This window comes from Ambystoma mexicanum, chromosome 11 (genome assembly GCF_040938575.1).
Source record: "Ambystoma mexicanum isolate Mex_15411 chromosome 11, UKY_AmexF1_1, whole genome shotgun sequence".
Taxonomy (NCBI): Eukaryota; Metazoa; Chordata; class Amphibia; order Caudata; family Ambystomatidae; genus Ambystoma; species Ambystoma mexicanum.
Genome location: NC_090934.1, coordinates 1,063,625,451 through 1,063,650,820, shown reverse-complemented (window position 1 = coordinate 1,063,650,820; position 25,370 = coordinate 1,063,625,451). Strand labels below are relative to the sequence as shown.

General features: G+C 48.1%; 1 protein-coding gene across 2 annotated transcripts in view; it reads right to left on the bottom strand.

Annotated features, from left to right (window-relative positions):
* The window catches only part of POLG (DNA polymerase gamma, catalytic subunit), a 1,004,779-nt gene that overhangs the window by 99,313 nt on the left and 880,096 nt on the right, over positions 1-25,370 (bottom strand). For both annotated transcript variants that reach the window (XM_069624312.1, XM_069624311.1), the window contains exon 18: positions 13,963-14,209. In XM_069624312.1, the coding sequence (XP_069480413.1) occupies positions 13,963-14,209 (247 nt within the window). The remainder of the gene's footprint in view (positions 1-13,962; positions 14,210-25,370) is intronic.

Sequence of the window (25,370 nt, the reverse complement as noted above, 5' to 3'; positions counted from 1 at the left end):
AGGTTGTGATTATATAGGTCCAAAGTGGCCGGATCATTATCTAAATTCTCATCTGGGCTGGTGATAGGCGTTAGGCAGAAACCTGTGCAGTTCCCTTAGGGACCACTGCAAAAGATTTAGGACTACAGGTGTTTGGCAGTAAACCCACTTGGTAGCAGTCTGTACCACACAGATTCACTTGGTAGCTGTGGCTGAGCAGTCAGACTTCCCTCAAAAAGAGTTAGGCAGTATGCAGAGTATACACAATAGGTACAAAGACACAGTAGTACAAACAAACGCTGACCAGAGCTTTGGTGTAAAAGTATATAATTATTTATTTAAAAACACACTTGTGATTTACACTAGCAAAAACGAGGTAAGTAAATTCAGCACACAGTCACTACCATATATATACAACCCTATGCACTTATTAGACAAGTCTTAGTGAGAAACACCACTTATTTTCAGACAGAGGTGAGCGCTACATTAGATGACACTCTAATAAGTTGGAAAGAAAGGGAGGGTAAAAGGCAGAGTTAGGGAAGCACACAAGTTTCAATACTTTTACAAAGAACCACAGTAAGGCAAGATAGGCAGAGTTCTACTGGAGAGCAAGGAAGTCAATTGCAAGGCCCACTCTTGGAGAGAGCAAGCAGAAGGGGTCCAGATTCACACAGTGGGGTTATGCCCAAAGAGTCTTGTAGATAGTTCGCACAAAAAGGATGAAATTAAAGTCAGGAAAAGTTAGCTAGGTTGTCCCAGGCTAGCCCAGGTTAGAAGGTCGAGGCTTTACTGTCACCCTGAACGATCTGTCGCAAGGGAAGCCAGGCGGGACACAGTACCTTAAGTGGGAAGGAAGTTCCAGCGGGGGCAGTTGTTCCTGGCAGCAGGTGCAAGTTGGCGTTTCATCCAGAGGAAGAAGAGGTCTCGCAGTGGATGAAAAATGAAGGTTGTTGCACTGCCAGGGAAGAAACAAGCCGTGGAGTTCTCCGGTTAAAAGGTACTACCCTTCTCTTCGCGGTAGTGGTAAACCGTGGTATTCCGGTTGCCGGGGTGCTTGGCACGGGCAAGGCAGCCACGAGATGCTGCAGGAAGGTGAAAAGAAGGCAAAACTGGTTATCCCCACCAGTCAAAGGAAGAAGACTCTCCGGACTGGAGATCTCCTCTGTCGTCGGGAAAAGTGGTGAGATGGTTCAGCAGGGCTCCACCGGTGGTGTCATCATTGCAGGTCGGTTCAGCTTCTCCCTCCTCGGATTCTTAGGTCCTGTGGCGACTTCTGAAGTTCCAGTCCCCAAAGCCCTGCTTTTATGCAGACCACCCCCATTCACTCAGCCTAGCTGCCAATCAAACATGCTAAGTGGTGAGCCGGCCGGCTCACCACTTGGGCCAATCGCACAAGAGTGTGACTTGAGTTACCAAGGTAATTCAGTCCAGGGTGCCTAAACCCCCTCCCACACTCCCTGTGGTACCAGACAGAGTGGCACCACTTTTGGAGGCTTCTGTGGAGAAGGGCTCGACTTGGGTTGGAGTCACAGAAGAGAAAACAAACGCCATTTTAGAATCGAGTTCTGGCAAAAAATACCAACCGGTGAATTAATATTAAATAAATAAACCGGCGGTATGTTCGAGGCTATAAGAATTAAATAATTAAAGTTGGTAGCCTCGAACAATGGGAAAATCCCATAGGGATATATTCGCGGTCGAATATAAAAAGTAGTATCCACTGCCACCAGCCAAAACTCAATCAGGGGGGACGGAGACGTGCCCCCTCGAACAACAGGCCCCGGGGCAATCGAATTGCCCCGACCAGTACGTCCACAATATGATGCTTTGTACCGGTTTCTGTTCATAATTTGAGACTAGTAAAGCCAATGGTGACTTTACATGCCCTGGGAGACAGTAGTCAGTCCCAGGGTATGGAGTCTATGTTGGGGGGGTCGCTACGACACCCCTGGGTAACGGCACGGGGGGTGCTGTGTAACCCACATCAAAAAAACATGAGACCATATGGAGTAAAAGACCCCATAGCCCATAAAACACATGGAAAGATAAAGGAACATCTCAAATCATGTCTAAGAGTGGGAGTAAAAGAATCTCACTCTTAGCAGGAGAGAAAAAAACAAACCCCAAAAATCCAGCAAAGCTGCTGGGGGACTCACTAGGTTTGGGAAATTATCCTTACAGAGAATTCTCCCCAACAATAGGCTGATGTATAGGGAGTAAGTTCTCCAAGGTAACCAAACACTTGTTGCGGGTTAGTGCTGAAGGCACTTGAATATCGTTAGGTAGAAGGCGGCAAGAATCCTGAATTGTAAAGGATATGACGTGGTGGTCAGACCAGACAGAAGGTGAATTGGAAAGGATCTTAGTGTTGCCGTTTAAGTCTGCTAACCAATCCAGAGTTCTACCTTTGCTGTGAGCTGGTTCGGAAATGCGGTGTGAGGAGCCAAGCTCAGTGAGTATTTTCTATGGCTGTAGCATTAGCATCCTGGGTGTCATTTAGTCCTAGGTTGAGGTCTCCCAGTAGCATGATTTGGAAACCAGGTTTGGTGTTCCGAGTAAGGAGGTGTGTGATATCTTCCTCAAATGAAGAGATGAGTAGGGTGCGTGCAGCTGATACCGGGAGTTTAACAGAGAGAAGTTCTTCTGATGAGAATGGATCGTTAGAGAATTCTCTGAGGCCAATTTGGTCTTTGACAATAAAAGCTACCCCCCCACCTCTACTAGATGTTCTATCAGATCTGATGATTGTATAATTTTCAGGTAATGCTAATGACAAGGAAGGGCCTGCTGCTTGGTGTAACCAAGTTTCTGTGACCGCTAAAAAGTCGAGGTGGTTGGATGAGATAAGGTCTGCTATGTCTAAGGTAGTACCACTAGTGTATTGCATTAATTTCTAAGTATATTTCTGTGTTACATGTGATTTATTTAATAACAAATAATAGTATAGTATGGTATGGATATGGGAAGGTGTATGTGCTCCATATTTTATTCATTTACATTTTGACAATGTGGCTGTGGGACACAAGTGATGTGTCAATGGTTAAAAAGATAGAGGCACTGTGAGTGTTAAGCTTAGGGTGGTAGGGGAGGGGGTGCTGTTGCGCAACAAGATGGCCGCCTAAAAGTGGAGCTCCTCTTTGGAAAATAATCCTGCATAAAAATATCCTACTTTGGGATCCCCACCCGAACTACGAATGTAACTGAACTGCCTTTGTGAGACATCCGGTGATCACCTACTGAAAGAATGGGAGAAATCGGACAATGCACGTCCTAATCCGTGTGGGGGTCGCAGAGGAGCAGCTCCGGGCCGATCCACAGCTCCAAGAAGATTTACGCGAGGGCCGCGGCTCCAAGCTCCGTACGGGCCTCTCCGTGGGCGGAGTCGACCTTGCAGACGGAGCACATCGGAGACGACGGCACCATCATCCTAGACCTCTCCGGGAGCCGGCGGTGCCCAGGAGTGGACAAAAGACATTGGCGGCAAGGCCGGAGTGGAGAACGCACGGGTAGGAAACTGCCACCTTCCCCTGCGCTCTCCCGCACTCCCGAGCGGGACACGACATTGTGCCCCGGTCCGCCCTTTGTTGGTGGGCTCTTCTCGCGTCCCCTGTAAGGACCGTGCCGGGTACATCAAGCCTGCGGGGCGCGGGAGGGGACGATTCGCGGGGCGGTGTTGGGCTGCCGTGGCCGCAATACCGCTGGTCCCATCCTTATCTCATTGGACGGGCCACACGCCCGAGTTGGCACAGCCGTACACCAGTCACACACACCACACATGTGGCCCAGAATCCAGCAGCGTCCTGGCCCGACAGTAAAAGCGGGCTGGTGGAGGGAGGACGTGGAAATGGGGCCCCCATGCAGCACACGGCACTCGTGCTACACACCAGGCAAGCGGGCAACATACACCCAGCAGACATTCTTGAAGGGAAACGGCACCTGTTGGGACTCCGGGGCCCTGCGAGTGAGGTTGCCCAAGGAAAGACACTTCGACATCCTTGCTGAGGAGCGTGGAGAGGGAACTAGGTGGCCCCCGCCCTTACTGTACCAAGATTATTAGGCCCTCAGCACGCCAACACACAATGAGCATACAGTGACTCCGTGCAAAGCCACAACACATCCTGACCCAAACCCACAGGGATACGGGGGCAGCCCCCCCGTGCAGGGAGACCGCCGGCGCCTGTCAGCAAATAATGCCTCCAAAACAGCCTGCCTCTACAGACATAACTGAGAAGCGGGATTGCTCCCAACTCTAATAAAATAAACCACAGTGCAAATAACTGCACAGAACTTCGCATGTCCCTGCAATAACACAATCCTAGCAACATGAGGATATGTGGGAGAGCACAGTCCACTCCAAAGGACACTGGTGGGACTGATCAAGCGAACCCCCCGATACCAGCCAATGCCAAATGGTCAGAACTCCCCGGGACACCCTACCCTGCAGCCCAAATTGACCTGGTCACGCCACCCTAAAGTCGTGACCACAGAGAACTGAACTACCAACTACTGAAGACCAAGACAGGACGAGAGGGAGACAGGAACCTGCACTGTGACACAGTCGGCCTTGAGCCCACCCCACTGGCCAACCGGCACCCACGTCAACCTGCATCTTCGGTTAGACATCCCTGAACCTAATAGGACATCCGTGCTCATCATTTCAACCAGAACAATCATAGCAAATAACCTTGAAATGCCCGGGGAAAACGTAGTCAAAAGCAGGAAAACCAGACCAATGGATTCTTTCACAAACTCACAATCACCCTCCGAAGGCCCGGACCCACCGACAGCCGCCACATCCTCATCTACAGATGACCCGAAATTCGACCAACTCCTTACCACGGTGCAAAATGAGTTCCTGGCGATCAATGTTAAGTTGGATGACATCGTCTCAACAATAGGCTCTCTCAAAGCCCGAATAGACAAAGAAAGTGCCAGGATCACAGACACCGAAAACAGAATCAGTGCGAAATGAATAAGCTCCGGGACAAGTGTGACGACTTGGAGTCGAGATCGAGACGGAACAATATATGCATAGTTGGACTTTCAGAATCCTTCTGTAAAGGCCCAATGGAATCTCGAGTCAAAACTCTGCTGAAATCCCTCCTGGGTGAAGATTAATTCTCCCCACAATTTCTGGTCGAAAGGGCGCATCATACTCTTGCTCCACCACCAAAACCGGGGGCCCCTCCCCGTACAGTCACCGTCAGACTGCTGAACTACAGGGACAGAGATACAGCCCTGAGACTGGCACGGGAAAAAGGACCCCTGAAAGGCAGTAACGACAACATCCACATATACCCCGACTTCTCGGCAGGAGTCCAATTCCAAAGACGATCCTACGAATCCATCAAGCATCTAAGAAAGGTGCCCTACACTCTCTTGTTCCCAGCAAAGTTACGCATACAATATGGCGGACGGGCGCACTTCTTTGAATCTCCCACAGCGGCACTGGCATACGTGGAGGCCTCAATTCCTCTCCCTCCTGGAAGACATGAACCTGATCAAAATGATCTGCAACAACCAGCATAAGCTTCAAAGATGTCCATTGTCTGATTACAACTCCATTATATCCTTACGTTTAACCTATACAGTTAAAGTGGCAGAAGGGGGTATCACAGCTTCCATACCCCAAATAAAGCCGGATGAGACGCGCTCGACTAAAGAAGCGGTGTTGCAGCACTTGTCCCCCCTTCGAGAGAACCACAAGTTTGTAACAAAGGGATCATCATGAAGTTGGGGCCGATGGTGGGGGTGGGCACAGGCAACATGGGACTGTTCTTTTGTTAAAAAACACTGTTACTCCCGGGAAAGCCCCAGTTGGGCACAAGGAGAAGAGGTTAACCGGTTTGTTTGAAGTCAAAAATGCAATCACTGTATCACGCGCTAATCCCCCCAAAGAGATGACATCCCCCCCAAAGCTCTGTTGGAACCCAGCGAAATGGCGCAGAAAACCAAAACACCTGCTGGGTGTCATGGTGCGTGCTCCGACACCCCTGGAACTGTTGGGCCCACCCCAGTCCCTGTCACGCAGAAGGACTTGTCAGGCCCCAAGGAAGTGCCCCAGAGCCTCATGGACTCGGTCCTGGCGCAGTTGGCGCCAGGCTCATGAAATGGGCTGAACTTATGGAACTACTTAATCTGCCTAGTGAGGCTGAGCCTTCTGTATATCCAGGGTGTGGCAGAGGGACTACTTTTCCTGAGAGACAAGGTGCGGTGAAGGGACTACTTTACTTGGAACTACTTGCAAGGCTATTTAAGACACACCCTGCAGGCAGAACACGCTTCGCGTTATTCTGCACTCCTGCAGCGTAAGGCTCACCGTGTCTGCTCTGTCCTCGAGTTTCTACAGCCACGCCCGTCTGAGATTTCCATCCATCGGTGCCTGGAAGAAGAAAAGGAGAAGAACAGGTGCTACTACAGCGACAAAGGCCTTACCTGCAATTCCGTCCATCGGTCTCGTCTCCAGCTGGTCTTCTGACCGCCGCCCCTGTTGGGAAAGGACTTATGCGCAGGCATCCAATACTCACCCGGGATTCTGCATTCCTCCGGGTTACTTCGGAGCGGTTCTTCCATTCTTCATCTTGGGGCCGCGCCACGCCTGCAGAAAGGGAACAGAAAACAGCAGGTTAGTTGCGCACAATACCAAACGAACAATTGTTCAGCCATCCAGCGCCACTCATCCCCACTAATACTCACCTGGAGGCAACCAGTTCAGCATCCTAGGAGAGTCAATTCTTCTTCTAACCTTCCGTACGAAACCGCGTCTGCAAGAAAGACAGAACACTTTTAAACCTTGGAACAATAAGACTTTGAGCATCTATACCAAGCTGTTATTGGGATAGAGACTTACCTGATTAATCCAAGCATTCCCAAAACACAGCAACAGACACTCAGGAACAGTGAAGTAACTGTGCTCAGAGAAAGACTGAGCCTACTGCACCCCGCTGAAGGTCAACCAGGACGGAGAGCCAACCTCACCAAACTCAAAGGTGAGCAGGAGAGGAGTCGGGCATCAGGAGGTTGCAGGAAGTGGGACCAATCCAACTCACTCATTAGCTAACATCTTGTTTCAACATTGCAGGCTAACGCCTCCTGGGGAGATAACAGGGGAAAGGACACCATCATACCATCAAAACTACGCCAGTACAGATATCGGTCATACGACTACGTGCTACGCCGCCGTGGAGACCAGGTGAGCGTGACACTGGGTTAAAACTTAAACTGCTTACCTGGAATATCCGGGGCCTGAACAATAGGGCAAAAGCCAATAAAGTGGGAGCTTACATCAATAGACATCGCCCGCACATTGCCATGCTCCAAGAGACTCACGCATTGAAGGGAACCAATGAAAGTGTTTTGCGACAATGGGGTAATAACAGACACTACACTGAATATTCATCCCAGAACAGAGGTGTCCTCACGCTAATACACCCTTTGCTGGGGTTTCCCACCGAAAAAAGCAAAATTGATCCACAATGTAGATATACTGTGGTCTGGGGCACGGTTGCAGGCAAAAAATGTATACTGATCAACACCTATGGCCCAAATCTAGATGACCCCGAATTCTATGTTCATCTCCTTGTTGAAATTGGTTCGACAATGGGCGCATGGGTATTGTGGGGAGGGGACTTTAACACTATCCTTGATCTTTCATCAGACAGCTCTTCGAGTAAACAGAGGACCCTCACTAGATCGGCCACCATCATACATCAAGCCCTAGCAGAACTAACCCTGACCGATGCCTGGAGAGGGATACACCCAACAGACAGGCAATAGACGTTCTAGTCGTCAGTACATGACACAGAATCCATAATAGACTACTGGTTCATTTCCTCGTCCCTGATTAACTCAGCAGAGCGCTGCGATATACTCCGCCGCACCCTCTCGGATCACTCTCCGGTCATACTTGAGGCATCACTGCATAATATCAAACCACCATGTCAGCGATGGAGAATGCCCCCAAACATCTTGAAGGACCCAAATGTGGCAGAGTCGCTATATATTGAAATGGAGGAATTTTTCCAACTGAATAAAGGGTCAGTAGACAAGTGGGCCACAATTTGGGAAACATTCAAGGTGTGGGTAAGAGGCAGCATAATGTCCAAAACCACCGGACTCCTTAAGACCGTCAGAGCTGAATTAGACAATACTGAAACACATCTGAAAAAACTTGAAACCCAATATAGTACAACACATAATAAGCAAACGTTGGCTGACATCAATGCACACCTCCAAAAATGTAATGATTTAGCAACTAAAGAACAATATATGGCCACGCCAACTAGGTCGCGTAGATACGGGGAGGGCAATAGGGCAGGATATCACCTAGCATGCTTATTACGGAACGAATATAACCATACCCCAATCACAAGCCTTTTGGCAGGTGATGGAATAGCTGTAGACGGGGGAGAAGAAATCAATACTGAATTCAGGGAATACTGCAACAAACTATACGCAAACCAGGACACACACATGCAGGAAGACATAAGGTAATATCTGAGCAAGATCACTCTCCCTCGGCTCTCGCTAAAAGATAACTGGGCCCTCGAGCAGAAAATAACCAGCGAAGAGATTGCTGAAGCGATCAAATAACTGCAAAACCCCAGGCCCAGACAGCCTGAGATCTGAACTCTATAAAGAATATTCCACAATATTAGCTCCAATACTAACTTTAGTGTGGGAGGAAGCCATGAGCTCTGGCTCACTCCCGGACACGACAGACGCAGTGATAACGGTCTTCTGAAGCCCAGACGCTTCACCCATGAGCGCTCCTCCTATCGCCCCCTCTCCTTGATTAACACAGAAGCCAAGATCTACGCTAAAGTACTCGCCACTAGATTGTTACTCAAAATGACCACCCTAATACACCCCTACCAGTGCGGCTTTATTCCTACAAGGTCTACAGCCTTAAACTTGCTTAGACTATTCAGCATCATGGCTCAGATTAACCCGGAAGTACAGGCGGTAGCTGTAACATTGGATGCGGAGAAAGCATTCGACTCGGTTTCATGGGCATACCTGTTCGAAGTGCTGTTAGGAAAGATTTCATATTGTATGTAATTTTCCCTCCATGTGGCAACCCCCAAACTTTTTGCTGCTGTTTTACACCCTGATCTAGACTTTGCCCAAGAAGCGCAGCCTTCCGCCGCACTGCTCTGGGCTTTTGCTCAATTTTTATGGGGAAACTGACATGCCCTTAAGACAGTCAGTACTGGGAGACTTTGTTTCCCTCAGTCCTTTCCTCATGTTGCAGCTTTTGTGCAACATGAAACAAGAGTGCACTGTAACTTACTTTACCAAGCTCTTGGGTCTCTAGTCATTCCAAAGGCCCTAGAAACTCTCGCTGGACTTATTATGAACTGTGCAAGTGTGTCATGGACAGGACTGGTGGCAGCTATCGTTTCTCTTGTGTTTTGAACCCTTTTTCACCATGTTATCCGCGCTTACCGCGTTTGGCACAGATAAGTGGCCTGGCTACAAAATGGCCATGCCACGAGGTTCTTTGTCCTGTCCTTTGGCCATCTTGCCCCTTCACCTTCGCCAGGTCGAGCCGAACCGGGTCAGTCCTTATTTGGTCATGCACTTTCCCCCAAAGCTTTCGCAGGCTTCTGCATGCCTTGTGTGTATGCCTCCAGGATGTGGGCTGGGATGTCTGTTCCCAATACACATCCTGGGTGCCAGAGAGTCTGGCGTGTCCTGAATGCCTGGGACCACCATGGTCCGTGATAGGTCCACGTATGGTGTGAGTGTTTGTGAGCGGATCTCCCATTGGGTCCTCTCCGTTTTGGCATGAAGGGAACTTTGGATAAGAGGAGGCTGAAAACACCACTACCATGTCGGTCTCCTGAGTTCACACCGAACAAGGGATAAGGAGCCAAGTATCCTGCAACAAGAAGCTGAGTCGAGGAACCGCTGGTGACCCGCTGAAGGTTTGGCACCCTGAACCGCTGTCGTCCTGCGAGATCCCTCTGCATCGAATCGTCCTAGAAGGTCTGCAAAGGCGCTTTGACCCATTGGAATAGTGGGACCAACTATTCCCGGCACCTTCATCAAACCCTGCAAGTAAGCCTCTTCGGAAGTGTCCCTGGGCCAACCAGTGGGCTGACCAGATTACGCAGGACGCTTTGCTCGGTCACCGCCGCCGTTTCAGGGAAGCCCTCGAAACTTGGTCTACTGCTTGCTCTGCGTCCACGGCACCCTCACACTGAATTTCGTACACTTGGCATTCCCAGGTCTGAAGTGAGACGAGTGCGCCCAGACCAGAGTTAACGCGGTTGCTGTGTTGCCCTGCTGTGTTAACAACCTGTGCACGTTCGCTGCATTTGCGACACCCTCGACCCTGTATCCTGCTACACAGAATATACACGGTGTCGAGACATCCTGATCATCGCAGCTGAACCTGCCAGCAACGTGAACTGAACTGGAGAAGTCTGGGTCTGCCTGCGTCGGGGACCGGTGAGTAGTCCATACCCCAACCGGTGGCCCCTCATGCAAGAGCCCGTTTCTTTTCTACCGCTGTTGCGAAATAGCGACTCTATCCTGCACTCTCACCCTGCCTCTGCCCACAAGTGGAGGCCTTGCTTGAGTAGTGGGGGCTTGTGCTGCATCGCTTCATTCACCTGCCTGAACTGCCCGAGACCCTTGAAGAGACCCTACTTTATCCATTGGCACCAGCGCATGCAGGTACTTTTGAGCATAAGGCTCCTCTCTTCGTAGGGCTCGGACTTCCTCCTAGTCAGGTGCATTTCTGATGTCGAACTGGGTCTAATGATTACTTGCACTGACTGTTTTCCTCCCCATCTAGGTGGTCTACATATTACGTGCTCATAACTCCTTAGACCCCTCAATCTTGTATATATATTGTATTGATAGTGATTTGTTGGTTTACTTTAGTATTATTGTGATTCTTTGCTATGGTCGATGTTACAAAAGCCTTGTAATAAATGTGTCTATATTTTTAATAACACACCTGTCTGGAGTAATTTGTAAGTGTCCTTGCTTGGTGTGCTCATTGAGGTCTTTCTGTCACCCTCACCGCTCTTGAGACTTAGTCTTGACCGCCGCCATCGCTACCCTGATTGGTCTGGCTTGTCCAGCGGTTACCCTGTTCCAAGAAACTAGGCTGGCCTTCTGAACTTCTGCCCCTCCAGGTCAGAAATCCATCTTAACAAGTGCTTAACAAATTTGGGTTTGGCCCGTACTTTACACAGTGTGTCAGATTGCTTTACTCCTCTCCCAAAGCTAGGGTCCTAACAAATCGTACCCTATCCAAGCATTTCAATTTACATAGAGGCACCAGACAGGGATGTCCCTTCTCTCCCATCCTTTTCGCTCTTACTGTAGAACCAGTGGCGGCTGCAATCAGACTGTAACAAGAACTAAGGGGCATAAGAATGGCGGGTGTTTATCAATCCATTTCATTATAATTATATGCAGATGATGCACTGTTGTATATACGAGAACCAGAAAAGAACCTGGCCCCCAGACTAACATTGATAGGAGACTTCACTACACACTCAGGCTATAAAATAAACACCACTAAATCTGAAATCATCCCGTTGACACAGGCCACTATCTGCCCTACTCACACATGCACGGCCTGAGATGGGCCGCTAACCACATTAGGCATTTGGGAATCCTGGTTTCCAAGACAAATCGTCCTTATATATAGATAACTATGAATCCCCATTGCAGACGATCCATACCAAACTCCAATTCTGGGCTAGACTTCCCATATCGCTTGCTGGCCGAGTTGCGGTGCATAAAATGGTAGTGCTCCCCAAGCTCCTCTATATGTTCAGCAATGTTCTAATATGGTCAGGCAAACTCTTTTTTGAAAACCTACGCTCCATGGCGACCACCTTCATATGGAATGGCGGAGCCAACAGGCTGAAATGGGACAAACTAGTGGAACCCTATGAAATGGGGGGCTTTGCCACGCCCGACTTTGAGCTATATTATCAAGTGGCACAGGCACAATACGGAAAACACTGGCAGGACCCCACAGACAGAACACCACATGTCCTCATTGAACGACACTCGGACCACCCAACAGACCTGAGATCCATAATATTCGCGAAATCTCAAAGATGATTGCAAATTCGAACCGGCATTCTGTACAATCGCAGCCTGAGCCGCAATCAGTAAGAGGCTCCGCATAGACACTCCCTACGATTCACAGGCCCCGCTATGGTATTTCCCGGGCATTAAGCAAACATATGACATTAGTTTACAGAAGGCTTGGATCCCGGAGTATGAATTTAAAATGAAAGCCATGTTCCCAAATGGTAGATTCGTAACCCCAGAAGATTTTGCAGACACAGTAGGGAGAAACCAACTTGTCACTTTGCAATACCACTGTATGAAAGCGGCATTCCAGAAACGATGGGCAACATTCCTAGTAGAACCGCCCGAACATGCATGTTATCAATCTTTGTATTCACAAACACAGGAGTATCCAAACTATACAACATAGTCCAAATGCACACAAAATCATTGATCATCATCAAGGCTTCATGGGAAAAGGACATGGGCACTACAATAGAAGAAGGGAAATGGTCCAGATACTGTCTCCTTTCTAAGAAAGTCTTGCTGAATGCGGGTTTAAGACTAATACAGTTCAAAATGTTGAAAAAACTCTATTACACTCCAGTCAAAATGGCAAAGGTTCATAATTCCTCATCTGGAAATTGCCCAAAATGCAACAACCCTCATGCAGACGCTTTCCACATGTACTGGGCCTGTCCCCTGATAGCCGGGTTCTGGTGTGAAGTGGCAATTATCTTGGAAGATATGACACAAATCCCAGCGCAGCTCAAACCCCAGAAATACCTGTTCGGTGACATAGGTAAAACCACAGAAAAAACCAGGAGTCTGTTCAATGTCACCTGCGCGATAGCCAAGAAGTGTACTCTTCAAAATGGGAAGAGCAATCACGCCCCACGCACGGAACAATTCTTTGCAGCCCTAACATATGTTAACGAATGCGAGGAGATGTAAACAAGGATGTTGCCCACACCGTGCAGACCGAAAGACATCTGGTCCCCATTCAGAGCATACCTACGTGGCACTCCTTCGGACACGGAGGACTCAGATAGTGATTGAACTCACCATGAATCCCCAGTGACCGGGAACCCTAATACAGCCAAAACAATGCAAATGTACAAAGATGCAGGAGTACAGTATGAATCGGGTGGGGAGGGGGTGGGGAAGGGGGTGGGGGAGGAAAGTCACACTGTAATAAATATTTGTATTTCAATGTTGGAGGGAAATTGAAGCGTATGTGATGTGATAAGCAAACCAAAAATAAAGTTTTTTAAAAAAAGCTTAGGGTGGTAGGATTGGTCCGGAGTGGTAAAACTGACAGTGTGTGCTCTGGTCTTGTAGCCTAAAAGAGTACAGATGATACATTTCACAATGTTTTACTAGTCTAAGGTCTATGAACTGGAAACACACTGATTACATAAGTCCATATATTTAGCAACTTTAAAACATTAAATAATTACATGTGAATTAATGATGCCTCAGCGTTTGTATTCGTTGGGAAAATGTGTTCCGCATAAACGCTCTTTAAAGACAGAACAATTCTGGTATCGGTATGATGTTCAGCAAACTTTATCCATTGCAAATTTAGCTTTTGTACATAAGATTTTAAAATGTTAAGCGATAAGCATCGGTGACTCTGTAGCTTATGCAATTTTAGCTTTTGTATGCAAGATTTTAACATACTAAGTAACAAGTTCAGATGATTACAAAGGAAATGTGATTCTGGGCAGATAAGATGGCTATGAATTTTATGAATAGTTACATGTCATGAATTGTGCTAATTAATTCTAAAAACATAAACTGTAATTGGGGATTTTAACAATTCCATGTTATATGTGATGTGCAATGTGTGAAAGGTTTACTAGTAAACTGAATCACAATAAATAATTAAATATATTTAGCAATACAAACAAATCAGTCTGAATTAGCACTTACCGCCTAATCCCTTTGGTTATGGCATACATCTGCCTTGCTTTCTCACCAGCCGCCTGCTGCGTTAGCCGATGGTTAAACTGCATTAGTAAACGTTCAGCAAAGGGTGTTCCTGCTCCATAGATGCGCCCATAGGTGAACACTTTAGCATGCTCCCGGCTGATCCCAATCGTGGCAGCTGTCTTGCTGTGCAGGTCTGTGCCGCTACTCTTTTTGCCCTGGAGTGTCATCCAGCCAAAAGCAGTGCACCCTTGAACAGGAGAAAGAGGAAAAATGACCTTCATGGTGATTTCGGTTCACTTGGTCTCTGCTCTCAATCCTTAACAACATGCTTGGAAACTGCCATGGCAGATCTGAAACTGCACCATAGGTAGGCCTAAAAACATTTCTTAAATATTACTGATAATTTCAGAAAAGGCAGCCACACACCGGGTATCTTTGCGTAAGCCCCGTCCACATTAACAGAGCACCACCAAATGCCACACCTTGTCCCATATGTTTTTCCCTTTACCATGTTAGGGAGAATTCTCTGTAAAGGCTAATTTCCCAAACCTAGTGAGTCCCCAGCAGCTTTGCTGGATTTTTGGGGTTTATTTTTTTCTCCTGCTAAGAGTGAGACTCTTTTACTCCCACTCTTAGACATGATTTGAGGTGTTCCTTTGTCTTTCCGTGTGTTTTATGGGCTATGGGGTCTTTTACTCTATAGGGTTTCATGTGTTTTTGATGTGGGTTACACAGCACCCTCCGTGCCGTAACCCAGGGGTGTTGTAGCGACCCCCCAACATAGACTCCATACCCTGGGACTGACTACTGTCTCCCAGGGCATGTAAAGTCACCATTGGCTTTGCTAGTCCCAAATTATGAACAGAAACCAGTACAAACCATCATATTGTGGACGTACTGGTCGGGGCAATTCGATTGCCCCGGGGTCTGTTGTTCGAGGGGGCATGTCTCCGCCCCCCCTGATCGAGTTTTGGCTGGTGGCAGTGGATACTACTTTTTATATTCGACCGCAAATCTATCTCTATAGGATTTTCCCATTGTTTGAGGCTATCAACTTTAATTATTTAATTCCTATAGCATCGAACATACCGCCGGTTTATTTATTTAATATTAATTCACCGGTTGGTATTTTTTGCCATAACTCGATTCTAAAATGGCGTTTGTGTTCTCTTCTGTGACTCCAACCCAAGTCAAGCCCTTTGTTCCACTTTTTGGCAGGCTTCTCCACAGAAGCCTCCAAAAGTGGTGTCACTCTGTCTGGGTACCACAGGGGGTGTGGGAGGGGTTTTAGGCACCCTGGACTGAGTTGCCTTGGCAACTCAAGTCGCACTCTTGTGTGATTGGCCCAAGTGGTGAGCCGGCTGGCTCACCACTTAGCATGTTTGATTGACAGCTAGGCTGAATGAATGGGGGTTTGCTGCATAAAAGCAGGGCTTTGGGGACTGGAACTTCATAATTCGCCACAGGACCTAAGAATCCGAGGAGGGAGAAGCTGAGCCGACCTGCAACGACGACACCACCGGTGGACCCCTGCTGAACCGTCTCACCACTTTTCCCAACGACAGAGGAGATCTCCAGTCCGGAGAGTCTTCTTCCTTTGACTGGTGGGGATAACCAGTTTTGCCTTCTTTTCACCTTCCTGGTGCATCTAGTGGCCGCCTTGCCCATGCCAAGCACCCCGGCAACCGGAATACCAAAGCTTACCACTACCGCGTATAGAAGGGTAGTACCTTTTAACCGAATAACTCCGCGGCTGGTTTCTTCCCTGGCAGTGCAACAACCTTCATCTTTCCTCCACGGCGAGACCTCTTCTTCCTCTGGACGAAACACCGACTTGCACCCGCTGCCAGGAACAACTGGCCCCGCTGGAGCTTCCTTCCCACTTAAGGTATTGTGTCCCGCCTGGCTTCCCTTGCGACAGATCGTTCGGGGTGACAGTAAAGCCTCGACTTTCTAACCTGGGCTGGCCTGGGGCAACCTAGCTAACTTTTTCTAACTAATTTCATTCTTTGTGTGCAAACTATCTACAAGACTCTTTGGGCATAACCCCACTGTGTGAACCTGGACCCCTTCTGCTTGCTCTCTCCAAGAGTGGGCCTTGCAATTGACTTCCTGACTCTCCAGTAGAACTCTGCCTGTCCTGCCTTACTGTGATTCTTTAAAAAGTATTGAAATTTGTGTGCTTCCATAACTCTGCCTTTTTCCCTCCCTTTTTAATAACTTATTAGAGTGCCATCTTATGTTAAGCGCTCACCTCTGTCTGAAAATAAGTGGTGTTTCTCATTAAGACTTGTCTAATAAGTAATTAGGGTTGTATGGGATACATTACTCACCGTAATCGTATTTCTGATGCTTGTATCTGCTTAGATTCACATGCTGTGCATAGGCCGACATCTAGTGGAAGCTGCAGAGTATTACAGTTTGTTTTTCGAAACTCGAAAATGGGCGTCGACACAGGGCATGCCAGTAATACTATCCCTAGTGTGACGTCCACTGTACCCAAGATCCCTCACGCGTCTAGGATCCTCAGATTGTATTTTTTCTGACATGAGGTAGCATGAGGAGTAGCGTGAGTACAGATAATCCAAGCAGATAGACAGAAAGGTAAGACTACAAGCCATCATGCGCCTTCTCTCAGAGGGGAGGAAGGGTGGGTCGCATGTGAATCTAAGCAGATACAAGCATCAGAAATACGATTACGGTGAGTAATGTATCCCTTCTGAGGCTTGTGGAATCTGCTTAGATCACATGCTGTGCATGGATTAGCGAGCAGTACCTGAAGAAGGAGGTGGGATGTGAGAAGGGTCATGAGCAAATAAGTGTCTTAGAACCGCTTGTCCCACTTGTGTATCTGCCTTGGAATGGGTGTCAATGCAGTAATGCTGAGTAAAGCTGCTTTGCAAATGGTGTCAAGGGGTACATTTGCAATGAAAGCCAGAGTGGCCCCAATGCCTCTAGTAGAGTGGGCTCTTGGCGTGAAAGGCAGAGTTCTTTCAGAAAGTGAGTAACACAGCTGGATACAGTTAATAATCCACTTTGAGATGGCACCTTTAGAGACGCGATCCCCCTCTCTGCCTGTAGCTACGGAGACAAACAGTTGATCTGTTTTTCTTAGCGGTCTGGTTTTATTTACATAGTAGAGGACCGCCCTACGCACATCTAGGGTGTGTAGTTTCACCTCAGCCGAGCTTTGCGGGTCCTGGAAGAAAGCCGGAAGCTCGATGGACTGGTTTACATGGAATTTAGATATAAATTTAGGTGAGAACCTAGGGTGTGTGCGTAAAACCAGTTTGTCTTTATGGACAGTAAAGAAGGGATCCTGCACTGACAGAGCCTGAATTTCACTGACCCTTCTTATAGAAGTAATAGCTACTAAGAAGGCCGTTTTATAAGTCAGGTGTTTGAGACTGCTTTTATGCATGGGTTCGAAAGGGGGGCCCATGAGCTTGGCTAGCACCACATTAAGGTCCCATCCTGGTGGTGGGTTTGAAATAGGAGGGTGAAGTCTCTTTACTCCTTCCATGAAGGCTTTAACTGTAACGCTCACCTGATTCCCGTAGAGGCGCCAGTCTTGACTGGGCGTATACTGTATCTTCAAAGGTGATGTGTAACACACGGCTGGGCTCTTTGGGCTGGACCTCTGTGCACTGTATGTCTGACTCGAAGGGTAAGATGTCTTAGGTAAGTGAACGCCGTGCTCTCCATCTGCCTCGGGGCAGGGTGCTGTAACCAGTTTCTTCACTGGATAAGGGGAGCAGGCCTCTTGACTTCAGAGGACTGCTGTCCGTCGTTTACTGCACGAACGGTAAGTTTCGAGTAATCCTAATGTCTTTAAAGTCTTTAGTAATGATGTCTCTTGTTTTGCAGGGTTCCGGCGATGGCGGATGACGGGCTGAAGTGAGTTGAAGATGGAGCCTGTGTGATGAATAGAAGCGCCTGGAAGCACGTAAGTAAGCGCTTGTTGCCTGCTTCACGATGCGCTCTAACTGTCTTTTTATTTTGCAGGTACAAGTTCGGAGCGGCTGCAGGGTGCCGGAATACCCACTGGGTTAGATGTGGAAAGGAGTAATGGCACGTGAGTATTAAAGTTCCCCAATGTCTTTAAACGCACCTTGTTTTGTCTTTCAGATGCGGGATGCAGCGCCGAAGGCCTCCGGAGCGTGCGAAGAGTTGGTAAGCTTTTGTCTTTCAGATGCCGGAATGCAGTGTGAAGACCTCCGGAGCGCACGAAGAGTAGGTAAGCCTTTGTCTTTCAGATGCCGGAATGCAGCGCGAGGCGTTGGTGACAGCCGATGGACCAGGTAAGTGAAGAGCTGTCACTGAAGACCGTAATGCTAACCTGTTCTTTCTTGTCTTTATAGGTGTTGCTGAAGACTGGATTCAGGATGGTAAGCCTTTTTCCTTAGGCCCAGGATCAGATGCAGAAGACACGATGAGCGTTCTGCTGCAGAGGATGTAGAATAACGCAAAGCAAGATTCATCCATCGGGTGTGGTTTAAATAGCCTCCTGTAGTGCTTAGATGTCTCCTTCCACAGCCACGCCTAGGTAAGAAAAGAGTTCCTGCTTTCCAGAAGAGTTCCAGTGTTCTGAATCTAGGGAGTGGCTCCTGCCCCACCCAACAGGAAAAGTAGTTCCAAACAGAAGAGGATCAGAGGCTCAACTGGCAGGCAAGTAAGCCGCATGGTCTGCTGCAGGTAAGTCCACCCAAGCATTATGAGCCCAGCGCTTCCAGCGCTGGGACTGGGCATATTTATGAGCCTGGTGCCACTGGCGCCAGGACTGGGTCCAAAAGGTCCCAATTGGGACTGGTTGGCACTCGGAACCTGGGTTATGGATCTGCTTCCAAGGGAGTTGGGAAAACCCTGACCTTTTGGAAGCAGAGATCATGACAGTACCCCCCTCAAGGCCCCTCCCAAACCAGGCTTCTCCGGGGGTTTTGGCTTGTCAGGAAATGTTCGGTGAAATCTTTTGATTAGGCGAGGAGCGTGGACATATTCAGCAGGTTCCCAGGATCTCTCTTGGGGGCTGTAGCCTTTCCAGTCAATTAGGTAAAATAGTTTAGATTTGGAGATCTTGGAGTCCAGAATGCTTTTGACTTCAAACTCGAGTTCTCCATCAACTAGGATAGGTTTTGGAGATTTAGTTAGTCGGGTTTGAGGTTGCACGGGTTTTAATAGAGAGACGTGGAAGACCGGATGTATCTTCATGTGAGGGGGCAAGTCCAACTTGACCGCTACTGGGTTTACTACGGTAGTGATGGAATAGGGACCAAGGTATCTTGGGTTGAATGTGCGTGGCCCTTTTAGAGGTAGATATTTGGTGGATAACCAGACTTGATCCCCTACTTGATATTGAGGGGCTTCCTTCGATGTTGATCTGCTCCTTTCTTGTATTGTTCTTTAGCCCTTTGAAGGTGAGAAACAGCTTCCTTAAAGGCTTGGGTGATTGTAGAATGCAGGTAGTCTACTGCTGGTGTTGCAAGATCTTGGAGGGGATCCAACTCCGAGGTTCGAGGGTGACTGCCGTACAAAAGAAAAAACGGGGTTTTCCCAGTTCCCGAATGGACAGTTATTGTAGGCATATTCGGCTATCCAAAGGATGTCTTTCCAAGTTTTTTCCGTTTGTTGCAGCATGCAGCGTAAATACTGTTCCAGAGTTTGATTGGTCCTCTCGGTTTGTCCGTCGGTCTGAGGGTGGTGACTGGTCGATAGTCTCACATCAATTTGAGCCGACCGACAGCAACTTTGCCAAAAATGAGAAATAAATTGACTACCTCGATCCGAAATTAGAACCGAAGGAAAACCGTGCAGTCGGACGATGTTTTCGAGAAATTCTCGGGCCAGAGTTGCTGCTGTTGGCAAGCCTTTGAGCGGAATGAAATGCGCCATCTTGGAGAATAAGTCCACGATTACTAGAATCGTATTGTATCCGGAGCATGGAGGTAGATCGGTGATGAAGTCCATAGAAAGCGTATGCCAAGGGCGAGGTGGGATGTCAATAGGGCGTAAGAGGCCTGCTGGTCTTTCCTTTTGACTCTTGTTTTGGGCGCATACTCCACAGGACATTATAAAGTCTCGGATATCTTTTTTCCAAGACGGCCACCAGAAGTAGCGCTTGATCTTTTCTGAGGTCTTGGACATACCGGGATGTCCTTCCATTAAAGAATCGTGATAACAAGAGATTACTTTTTTCTGTAAATCTGTGCTGGGTAGGTATAATCGTTCTTGGAAATACAATAAGTTGTCCTTTACTGCAAAGTCCTTTCCCTGCAGATGCCAATTCTGTATGTCTGCTGGAGTTACAAGTTGCCTGGCTTTATCCTTAACTTCCTCTATGGATTCTGTGGCGATTACACCCAGAATTCTTTGTTCGGGAATGATTGGTACAGGTTTAGGGTTGATCAAGTGTTCTTCCACTCCCATCCGAGAAAGGGCATCAGCTTTACCGTTCTTTGTACCAGGTCGATAGGTAATTATGAAGTCAAACTCGGCAAAGAATAATGCCCAACGGAGTTGTCTAGAGGATTGGGCTTTTGCGGTTTTCAAATATTGCAGGTTTCGGTGATCCGTAATCACAGTAACGGTGTGTCGGGCCCCCAGCAGATAATGCCGCCAAGCCTTAAAGGCAGACTTGATAGCCAGAAGTTCCTTGTCAGTAATCGTGTAATTGATTTCAGGAGGCGAGAATTTGCGGGACCAAAATGCCACGGGATGCAACTGATTGGTTACCGGGTCCTTTTGTGATAGAACTGCCCCCATGGCAAGGCTTGAAGCATCAGTTTCCACGATGTAGGGGAGTTCGGGGCGAGGGTGTTTTAAGATTGGTGCAGAGATAAATTTAGTCTTCAAATCCTGGAAAGCTTGTTCCGCCTCGGTAGGCCATTCAAAACGTTTGTTTTTCTTTAAAAAGGCAGTGATGGGCTGGACTATTCGAGAGAATTCGGGGATAAACCTGCGGTAAAAGTTAGCGAAGCCTAACATGCTTTGCACACCTTTTACGGAGGATGGTGATGGCCATTTGAGAACTGCATCGACCTTCTTTGAATCCATACGCACTCCGCCAGGTGATAATATGAATCCCAAGAATTCAACTTCAGTCACGTTGAAAACACATTTTTCCAACTTAGCGAAAAGTTTGTGTTGACGCAATCTTTCGAGGACCATTTTCACGTGTTTCCGATGTTCAGATTCCGATTAAGAATAAACAAGGATGTCGTCAATGTAAACAACACCACACACATCTATGAGCTCTCTGAGGACATCGTTCATAAAATATTGAAAGGCGGCCGGGGCATTGCAAAGTCCGAAGGGCATGACCTGATATTCAAATAGCCCATACTTGGTGCGGAAGGCCGTCTTCCATTCATCGCCCTCTTTTACTCGTACCAAGTGGTAAGCTCCTCTAAGATCCAGCTTTGTATATATGCATGCTTTTCTGACTTGGTCCAGGAGTTCAGGGATCAAAGGTAACGGATATCTATTCTTAACAGTGATCTGGTTCAGGGAGCGATAATCTATACAAGTTCTAAGGTCTCCTTCCTTTTTTGGAACGAAGAACAAAGCTGAAGAAGCAGGGGACTTGGAAGGACGAATAAACCCATTTGCCAGGTATTGATCCAGGTGTTGTCGAAGGTGAAGGTTCTCAGGCTCGGTGAGGGCATAAATTCTACTACAAGGAGGAGTAGATCCAGGTATCAGGTCTATCTGGCAGTCATAAGACCTATGAGGAGGTAGAGAGTTAGCCTGATCCTTCCTGAAAACATCTTGGTATTCTAGGTATTCGGGAGGTAACTGGGGAGTCTCTGAAGAAATTGCTGCCAGTGCAACACCAGGTGGAGGGTGACAAGTAGAGACACATTCTGGAAACTGGACCGTTCTTGCTCGCCAATCGATCAGATGATTGTGTTTCTCTAACCAAGGTATTCCTAGAATAATCTGAAACTGAGGGGCCTTGATCACATCGAACACGATCTTCTCATGGTGTCCATCTTGACTTACTAGCGTCACCTCTTGAGTGGTATGCGTTACTGGCCCGGAGGCTATCTCCGTACCATCCACCGTATTAATGACGTCCTTTACAGCCTTGGGACAAAGAGTTAGATTCATCCTCAAAACCATTTCATGATCCACATAATTGCCGATGGCACCGCTGTCGACGTAAGCTTCAATTGCATGTAATCGATCCGGATTATCAGGGCTAATGAGGACCATATGTATCACGAAATGCGAGGTCACAGAACTGGTTTTCACGCTCGGCAAGAGGACCTCTATTCTTGTCGGGCGAGGTCGTTTCCCTGCTCAGAGTTTGTAACTTTGGTAACTGCAGCTCCTACTGCCTTCTTGGCAGGTTTCACCGGACAGTCTCGAAGAAAGTGCCCTGAGTTTCCGCAATAGAGGCATAATTGCAACTGTTTTCTCCTTTCCCGCTCCTTTTGTGTTAGAGGACCTTTCAGACCCCCTATTTGCATGGGTTCCCCGGAGTCTACTCCTTTGGAAGGAGTTGGCAGTTTGGAAAATACTCGAGCATCAAACTTGGAACGATCGGCCTTCCTGTTCTGCAGTCTGTGATCTATTTGAACGACTAAGTCTATATAGTCCGAACAATCTTGTGGGGGATTCACTACTTGGGCTAACACATCTTTGAGCTCTCCACGTAGACCTCTATAAAACAGCGTAATCCTTTTGTCCTCAGGCCATTGAGTTTCCACTATCAGTCTGTTGAAAGACGCAATATAAGCCAAAAGGTCTTGATTACCTTGTCGCAACGAAAGAAGCTCATTGTCCAAGGCCTGCCCCTGTGAATGTCTTGTGAACAGTTTTTCCATACTGAGCTGAAAAGCTTGAAAATCATGGAGGACCGGATCATCTTGATTTACTAGAGGGATCGACCAGTCTGCCGCATTGCCATTAAGGTACGAAAGCACGAAAGCTACTTTAGCTTGATTAGTTGGAAAGGCTGCTGGCCGGCATAAGAAATGCAACCGGCACTGATTGATAAATACTGCAAACCTCTTTGGGTCACCAGAAAATCGTTCGGGCGGAGCCAGAGGTACATTCCCAGGTAGGTTGATCTGCACTGGATTCATAGAGGATGTAGAAGGAAGATTTCCCCCAGATGCGGGTAACGGGGTCTGTCCGGCTTGTGACTGTAGCAATTCTCTAGCAAGATCATCTGTTCGCTCCTTGGAAATAATCAGTTCCCTTCTTAGAGCGTTCGTTTCCTGACGGGCTGCATGCACTTCTGCCCTTAGTTCCCCAAGTAACTGGGCTAGCTGGTCGGTATCCGAGGTTTCCATAGCGCCTGGACGGGAGTTTTGTGGTAGGCTTTGCGTTCTGTAACGCTCACCTGATTCCCGTAGAGGCGCCGGTCTTGACTGGGCGTATACCGTATCTTCAAAGGTGATGTGTAACACACGGCTGGCTCTTTGGGCTGGACCTCTGTGCACTGTATGTCTGACTCGAAGGGTAAGATGTCTTAGGTAAGTGAACGCCGTGCTCTCCATCTGCCTCGGGGCAGGGTGCTGTAACCAGTTTCTTCACTGGATAAGGGGAGCAGGCCTCTTGACTTCAGAGGACTGCTGTCCGTCGTTTACTGCACGAACGGTAAGTTTTGAGTAATCCTAATGTCTTTAAAGTCTTTAGTAATGATGTCTCTTGTTTTGCAGGGTTCCGGCGATGGCGGATGACGGGCTGAAGTGAGTTGAAGATGGAGCCCGTGTGATGAATAGAAGCGCCTGGAAGCACGTAAGTAAGCGCTTGTTGCCTGCTTCACGATGCGCTCTAACTGTCTTTTTATTTTGCAGGTACAAGTTCGGAGCGGCTGCAGGGTGCCGGAATACCCACTGGGTTAGATGTGGAAAGGAGTAATGGCACGTGAGTATTAAAGTTCCCCAATGTCTTTAAACGCACCTTGTTTTGTCTTTCAGATGCGGGATGCAGCGCCGAAGGCCTCCGGAGCGTGCGAAGAGTTGCTAAGCTTTTGTCTTTCAGATGCCGGAATGCAGTGTGAAGACCTCCGGAGCGCACGAAGAGTAGGTAAGCCTTTGTCTTTCAGATGCCGGAATGCAGCGCGAGGCGTTGGTGACAGCCGATGGACCAGGTAAGTGAAGAGCTGTCACTGAAGACCGTAATGCTAACCTGTTCTTTCTTGTCTTTATAGGTGTTGCTGAAGACTGGATTCAGGATGGTAAGCCTTTTTCCTTAGGCCCAGGATCAGATGCAGAAGACACGATGAGCGTTCTGCTGCAGAGGATGCAGAATAACGCAAAGCAAGATTCATCCATCGGGTGTGGTTTAAATAGCCTCCTGTAGTGCTTAGGTGTCTCCTTCCACAGCCACGCCTAGGTAAGAAAAGAGTTCCTGCTTTCCAGAAGAGTTCCAGTGTTCTGAATCTAGGGAGTGGCTCCTGCCCCACCCAACAGGAAAAGTAGTTCCAAACAGAAGAGGATCAGAGGCTCAACTGGCAGGCAAGTAAGCAGCATGGTCTGCTGCAGGTAAGTCCACCCAAGCATTATGAGCCCAGCGCTTCCAGCGCTGGGACTGGGCATATTTATGAGCCTGGTGCCACTGGCGCCAGGACTGGGTCCAAAAGGTCCCAATTGGGACTGGTTGGCACTCGGAACCTGGGTTATGGATCTGCTTCCAAGGGAGTTGGGAAAACCCTGACCTTTTGGAAGCAGAGATCATGACATTAACTACTGGTACTTTCCACCACGAAACCTTGCTATGGGAAGTGGTGTAAGCCGACAGGGCTGCCAGGTGTACTTTCAGTGAGTTAAAAACCAATCCTGCATCCAGCAGGTGGAGCATGTATGTAACAATAGTGGAAGGAGTGCAATCAACGGGGTTCATTGATCTACTCTGGCACCAGATAACGAACCTCTTCCACTTGTCAAAGTAACTGTGCCTTGTATTTGGTTTCCTAGATTCTTTTAGGATGTCCATACACCTCTGTGGCAAATTGAGATGTCCAAACTCTAGGACTTCAGGAGCCATGCTGCCAGGTTCATTGAGTTGGGTTGCTGGTGCACTGTTTGACCTTGGTGCTGGGACAATAGGTTGTACCAGGCTGGAAGTTTGATGGGTTCGCACACCACCATCCTGCGTAGGTGTGGGAACCACGGTTGTCTTGCCCACATGGGAGCAACTAGGACGAGCGTCATCGACTCTCTGTTCATCTTGTTCACCACTTTCCTGATGAGAGGAGTTGGTGGAAAAGCGTACGCAAACATCCCTGACCAGTTCATCCACAGGGCGTTCCCCTGGGAGTCTGGTTGGGGGAACCTGGATGCAAATCCTGGGCATTGTCTGTTTTCGCTTGTGGCGAATAAGTCTATAGTGGGGAAACCCCACTGAGAGAAGATATCTTCTATGACCTCTCTGTGTAGAACCCATTCGTGTTCCTCTGG